Source organism: Alosa sapidissima, chromosome 7 (genome assembly GCF_018492685.1).
Source record: "Alosa sapidissima isolate fAloSap1 chromosome 7, fAloSap1.pri, whole genome shotgun sequence".
Lineage (NCBI taxonomy): Eukaryota > Metazoa > Chordata > Actinopteri > Clupeiformes > Clupeidae > Alosa > Alosa sapidissima.
In genome coordinates, this window is record NC_055963.1 from 34,339,898 (window position 1) to 34,347,397 (window position 7,500).

At 44.2% G+C, this 7,500-nt stretch overlaps 1 protein-coding gene across 1 annotated transcript in view; it reads right to left on the minus strand.

Annotated features, from left to right (window-relative positions):
* samd10b (sterile alpha motif domain containing 10b) overlaps positions 1-7,500 on the minus strand; it is a 79,736-nt gene that overhangs the window by 13,797 nt on the left and 58,439 nt on the right. The window contains exon 3 of the mRNA XM_042097766.1: positions 3,251-3,419. Within this exon, the coding sequence (XP_041953700.1) occupies positions 3,251-3,419 (169 nt within the window). The remainder of the gene's footprint in view (positions 1-3,250; positions 3,420-7,500) is intronic.

Below are 7,500 nucleotides of genomic sequence, written 5' to 3' on the forward strand. Positions count from 1 at the left end.
GATAAGAGGGCGATCAGGATGCAGACAGAGTGACTGCAGCTTGTAAATTCAATCTGTTCTGTTCTTCGGTGAAAGTGCGTTTGAGAGAGCAGGGCCTCCCTGCTGAACCACTCCAAACATTTGGCACACTCATATTTGGGTTCCAGAAATCACAGGCAATCACCACCAAACCAAAGGTCTCTGTGTGGTGTGTGTGGTGTGTGTGTGTGTGTGTGTGTGTGTGTGTGTGTGTGTGTGTGTGTGTGTGTGTTCGGTGTGTGTGTGTGTGTGTGTGTGTGTGTGTGTGTGTGTGTTCGGTGTGTGTGTGCATCTATTCTGAATGAATAATGAATACATTTGTGTGTCTAGTAGTTGATTGCCTCTGAGAGCTAGGGGTTTGTACGGTAGAGAGATTCGTCATGGTGAAACGTTCTGGGAACGGGGCCTCTTGTGAGGAATGATAAATTATTGCTACATGTTGACCAAATCTCTTTCAAGAAAACATTAGGCTACAACTTCCCTGCCATAATGTTACATGCTATTCTTATTTTTGCTGTTTATCATTAATTATATTCTATGGCTATTTGTATTACAAGTGCAGTCAAATGGCCATTACACACTGCCAAAATCCCCGCAAAATGATGCACCAAGTTCGCGGAACGCCTGTCCTTTTCACATAAACCGAGGCGGAACGGCGGGACGAAGTGTCTCGCCAAACTTACTACCAAGCACCCTAGACTTTTTGCCAAATCGATTAGTTCCGGCACCAGTGTGAAAACGTTAAGGCGGAAAAGGGGGACGTGGCGGGCGTTTTAATGACACTACATATGTCCAACCCACAACAGGAGATTTAAAATCTGACCGATCAAAAGCAGCAATAGCAGAGACAGCACGTAAGGACAATGAACTCTTTATGGTCTACAAGTTCCCCTCAGGTACCCAGTTAGTCCACTGTTATTTCCCTCATGCAATCTTCTCAATATGAGCTAGTTAGAGATAGAGATAGCCTTGCCATATTCTTCTACACACAAGTCTGACTAAATTCAAAGTTTCACTCCAGAAACACTTTGTTGTAGCCTATGGACCTAACTTACGACAACAAGCTTTACCCTTACAAACTTTCATGTAATACACAGTTTCTGGCATCCATAACAAAAGGATTTGTAGATGAATGATCAACATAGCTGACTCATCTTTAGGGAATAGCAACGTTGCTCTCCTTCAATAACATGACGCACAACTTTATTTTCATACATTAATTTGATTAACAGGCTCAACTAGGCTACATGGCGATCAAGCACATTGAAAATGTTTTCAGTTCATTGTATCACATTTTATTTTCAGTTGTCAAAAGTTAAAATTAGTCATAATCCCCAGTTTAGAAAATCATGCTTACGTTTACGTTCACCCTCCAAAAAAGACGCACAAGTCAGCACTCAGTAAACGTACAGTAGCATGCCTATGAAAAGGCTTTGCAGTAGGATTGTCCAATGGTCAATCTATTGCTTCAATTTGTGTTTTATGTGACGTGCCAATGCTGGGTTCATGCCGTTTTACGCAAGATTAAAATGTTTATCGACTACGTAATTTTGGTCAATCTATTGTCTCTCAATTGTGCATCTGATGGCGCATAAGGCCTACGACTGTCACTCTACACGCCCCCTGTTGCACGTCACGTTTTAATTTGCTAGCTGGTCCTGCCTCCAAAATGCCGGATCATGTGAACAGATCAGCAGGCCGGCAAATTTTCACCTCGTTTTCAGACACACGATGCGGCAAAAAAAACGTCTCCTCTTCCCGCAAATTTTGCGTGATCTCTGTGTGAAAAAGCCTAAATTGACAGCGCAGCATTCTAAGAACTGATCTGGTACCAAACTGGACAAGACTGAACTCATCTCAGAGTCAGAGTCTAACTGGGTCAAACAGCTCTGGATTAATGGCTAACAAGAGAGGAGATGCATGTGTGGCAAGATTTAGTTTCACTTCCAGACCTTCAGCCAAAAAGAAAACTTGTTCTATATTTTTCTTTTCCATTTTGTTAAACAGCAGAATGAATGAATGACTTGCAAAGATTTTAATACGAAAATATCTGTCATTCAAAACGAGTTAAGCCCGTAAAACTCCTGGAGTTTGCACTCAACTTGCCCTTATTTCTCTCTCTCTCTCTTTCTCTCCCTCTCTCTCTGTTTTTCTCTCTGTGTGTCTCTCTCATTTTGTGGGCTTTGGCTCTGCGGAGCTTGGCTTATCCTGGTCATACCTCACTGGATGACTGAGCGCTGGCACTAGAATAACAACACGTCCCTTCCCCTCCCCTCCTGACCCTCCTGACCCGACGACTCAACCCTCCGCTCCCGGCGTTATCGGCCCTCTGACTCCACCGGGACAGTTTTTGTTCCCTCCTCCGTCAGAGTGATGGAGGTAGAGGTGCTCAGGGGAAAAGCCATATCGCAAAAGGATGGACATTATTTCCCATAAGTCATTGCCCCGCTGACGTATGGAGTGTACTAGCGAAGACAAAAAAATCTAATAATTAAATAAAATAAATGGTGACAACGTAATGGATTGTGTAATGACGTTAGTTATGGCTTCGGTAATCGTCCATTAGGGAGACAGGTCCAGTTCCGCGAGTCTACAGGGTTGGCAGCAGGTGTAATGAAGAGAGTTTAACTTCCCGTGCCCTCACATTCTAGCTCAGACATCTTTGTGTGTGTGTGTGTGTGTGTGTGTGTGTGGTGTGTGTGTGGTGTGTGTGTGTGTGTGTGTTTGTGTGTTTGTGTGTGTGTGTGCGTGTGTGCATGTGTGTGTGCGTGCGTGTGTGTGTGTGTGTGTGTGTGTGTGTGTGTGTGGTGTGTGTGTGGTGTGTGTGTGTGTGTGTGTGTGTGTTTGTGTGTGTGTGTGCGTGTGTGCATGTGTGTGTGCGTGCGTGTGTGTGTGTGTGTGTGTGTGTGTGTGTGTGTGTGTGTGTGTGCGCGCGCACGTGTGTGTGTGTGTGTGCGCGCACGCGTGTGTCTGTGTGTGTGTGTGTGTGTGAGTGTATGTGCCAAGTAGCCGTCAGGCCGAGTCCTGCAGGGGCGAGACAGGAGAGAGATGGAGGGCTGGAAGTGCGGCCTTCTGCGCGGTGTTTTATTGCACCTGCATTACCACTGCTGCAGAGTTGCATTCTGGGAAGCCAGGTGTGTGTGTGTGTGTGTGTGTGTGAGAGAGAGAGAGTATGTGAGAGAGAGATGGAGAGAGAGAGAAAGAGAGAGTGTGTGTGTGTGTGACTACTTACCCGTGATGGCGTGGTGGGAGAAGGCTTCCACGTAGGTCAGGTAGTTGTGGGGACAGTGCTTCTTCAGCCACTTGCAGACGTCCTGCTGGGTCCACAGCACCACAGGCTTGGACAGGCTGGACAGCGTAGGGCTGGTGTGGTACACCGTGAAGGCCTCGCCTGGACGCAGCTGCAGCAGAGGGAAGAAGCAAGAACACAACTCAAAGTCACATTCAACAACAACAACAACAACACATTACATTTATATAGTGTATTTCTCGACACTCAAAGTGTGTCACAAGGAAGGGGGGACCTCACTAACCACCACCAATGTGTAGCACCCACCATTCAGAGTTCAGCTACACCACATAACAAGCAAGAATTAAAGCACAAATCTTACACTCTTGCCCCTTGCCTCTATTTTCTTAGTTAAGAAACTAAAAGGTGCAGTCAGTGATCGTACGCAATTTGTCACGTTCAGCAATCATCTCCTCATGATTGCTAGCTGCACATTCTGTGAATACACTGTAAAAAAATAGGTTTCTGTCGGCAGCCCAGGCTCCAACAACTGGAAACAAACAAAGTGGGGGCAACCTTTTCACAAAAAACAAAACCTTGTGTGCGGTTTCTCAAGGAAGGGATGAGCTACCTATTTGGTGTGTTTTGTTTAGTTTAATCCTTAGTTAAAAAATAATGTACATTGCTTTGGACAAAAACCAGGGCTTCATTTGAGCCAGAACACGCCGGAACATGTTCCGGCACCTCCGACGTTGGATCCGGAACCTTTTTTATTGGATCCGTCAATTAAGTCAATATAAAAAATAAATCGCCTAAACGAAAAATAAATAAACTAGATGTACCGCAGAGCGGTACAAAATATGACCGCTGACCGCTGATTTTTTTTTCTTTTTCGCATGCCCAAATTTCCGTCAATGATTCCCGGGACACTGAAAGACCGGGGTACACGAAACTTGGTGGGCATGTACCCCCACATGGATAGCATGGAACCGTCATTTTTCGTTTTGATCTGTAGCCCCCCCGCTGGACTGGACCCCCCGAAAGGAGGGTAGGGCAGACACAGTTTTCTGTGAATATCTCGAAAACCATAGGGTTTAGGACCATTTTTTTTTGTATGTTGATCTCAAGGGGCCATGTCAACCCATTCCATAACCACTCATTTCATGTATAGCGCCACCTAGTTAAACACAAAAAAGTAAAAATGAGGTGTTGTAATTGAAGGTATCTGTGACCTAACATAGTCAAAACTGCACGAAATTGGAAGTGTAGGATCATTATGACACCCTCTGTATGCACGCCAAGTTTTGTGGAATTCCGTTCATGGGGGGCCACACAATATATTAATTTATGTTATTATACAATAACTGGCCTGTAGGTGGCCGGAGACCGTTTTCTGTTAATATCTCGAGAACCGTAGGGCCTAGGAGGTCCACCTTTTTTATGTATGTTGGTCTTAAGGGGGCATGTCAACCCATCCCATTACCACTTTTTTCATGTATAGCGCCACCTAGTTAAAAATTAAAAAGCAAAAAATTAGGTGTTTTCATCACAATATCTCTGGCTGACAAGGTCAAAACTGCATGAAATTAAAAGTGTAGGATCATTATGACACCCTCCGAATGCATGCCAAGTTTTGTGTACTTTCGTTCATGGGGGGCCTTACAATAAAATAATTTATGTGTACATTTAGTGACGTACACAACAAGGATTCCCGGGACACTGAAAGACCGGGGTACACAAAACTTGGTGGGCATGTACCCCCACATGGATAGCATGGAACCGTCATTTTTCGTTTTGATCTGTAGCCCCCCCCGCTGGACTGGACCCCCCGAAAGGAGGGTAGGGCAGACACAGTTCTCTGTGAATATCTTGAGAACTGTAGGGCCTAGGATGACCATTTTTTTCCGTATGTTTGCCTCCAGGGGTCATGTTAACCCATTTCATGTGCACACATGTGCACAAACAGATACACACACACACACATACATTCACAGTAATCATACGTATGACACATACTCACACAGTAGACATATGTACGCTTGCATGCACAGGCACATACGCAGGCACACACACAAGCACGCACACACACACACACTCACACACACACACACCCACACACATAACATAAACATAACACAAACAATCAAGAATTTCTCAGAATTATGAACAGGCAAGATGGAGGTGGGGATGTATAAAATGAATTTTACATGTGAAATCTATGAACTAATCATGTTTTGGTACTTGTTGTCTAGCAGATACCAGTGAGAATTGAGTGTGGCCTACTCTGCCAGCAGTTTTTTCTTCAGGGCTTACCATCTCCTCCCCATTTGCCTTATCGGCCCGCCGCTTGCCCGGTTCAACCCCTTTCCTTACGTGAGGTCATGGATTTCTAAAGGACATAGGTGTAGAAAAAGAAGCAGAGTAATGGTAGCCTGGCGGGCCATCCTATATCATTGAAATGTATAGTCTGGAATCGAACCATTCACCTCGCTTAATCCAAGGGGCGGGCAGAGAATTGTCTTTCAAACTGCCTAGGCATGCAATAGGCCAGCGCTACGACCATATCCGTATCCGGTCGGCAAAACGGCAAATACATCCTTCTTTGAAAGGAATGATTTAAGTGCATTGTGTTGCTCAACTTTCAAAGAAAAACACCACACAAGTCCAACTCCTTCAAAGTTGACGCCAACGCCGATTCAAACAACCGCTCTTCGTTCACCATAGCCACCTTCCTTGTTGTTCACAGTCGCAGGACTGTCGTTATCCTGTTAAGCCCGCCTTAAGACTCTCTAACAAAATAGAGCGCTGTGATTGAATAACATCCACGGTGTTAGCCAATAGAAATCCCTATGGTTTGATACTAGACGTACAGGCTGAGCAAATTAATTTGCCGCCGCTAGGGTGCGTCTAGATTTCTAGGCTAGGGTAATGGAGGCCAGGGGTCTGGATGCTGTATGGGCCATTTTGGACAAGTAGGCTTAGGCTACCGTAGGAAGAAATCGCGCTTCCACGCTGTATATAGTTGATCATCAGGCACGTGCAGAGAAGGGGGGCTACAGGGGCTCTAGCACCTGCCCTTTTGCCCCTTTGATGTCCAAGTGCCCTTTTGACAAGACCCGTTTTTACTTTACTTTACGTTGCTAGTTCCAACCTGAATATTCGCTAAATGAATAATTCGCCAACCTGAATATTCGCTGAAATTAGAAATGTACAAAAATAACAATTTTCTGTGTTAATTGAAATGCCTTGCGGCCACCAATCCGTGACGCCATACATTCAGTGACCTCTCAGAAGGTGCACGCAGGCACAGTGCTGCAGGAGACGTTTGGGAGCACGGTAAGGTCACTTGGCAGTTAGCCTGTCTGAACAAGCAATAGTATTCAGCTTAGAGATAGAGAATAAAATGTTTAAAGTTGTTTCACGTTTAATGAAGTAGGCTATCAAACCCGTTTTAACCATGTCATGGTCCATCCATTTCAATAACCTGGCAGCTTCGAAAATCTAAGGCTGAACGTTCATAACATATTCTGTTTAGGTTTCTATGCTATAGTAGCTTAGGTTAGTAGACCTAGTTCATAAAAACATTTCTAAATCGTCATAAGCCGACGACATAAGCTACTGTAGTTGTTTAACTAACCCAACTCCACACGTCGTTCTCTGTTTACAGTAGGCTACATTACGCGTCATTTCACTCAGTGGCCACACGCACAGCACGTGAATCACGTGAAGACACCAGCTTGCTAATGGTGGTAGTTCACTGTGATAAACATTAAAATTATAGCCTGACAAGCCAGACTAGGCAATAACATATTTGCTGCCACTAGGGTGCGTCTAGATTTCTAGGCTATTAAAATTAGCTTTGGATTTAATCAATAAGATGTAGCCTTATAGCCTATGATCTCTGTGTAGACAATAGCCTAATGAAAACTGAAAAGACCTATCTGTCTGTGCCCTGGCTACAGTAGGCCTACAGTACATGCACTCCTATTGAATTTTCAGAACCAAGGAGAGAAATGAGAAAAATGTGTTACAGCTCTGTCTGCTATTTACACCCATTCTTCTTGATTCATAATGAATAAATATGAACATTTATTAAATGTTTATCAGTACATTAGAATACTTTGCAAATTGCAAATTGGGTTGTAATCAAAATTAAGTTTTAAATAAAGTTAACACGTTTTCTGAAAATTTTGTTCCATATGCCCTTTCTTTAAATTTGAGCCCCTGCCTCTTCAAAGGTCTCTGCACGCCCC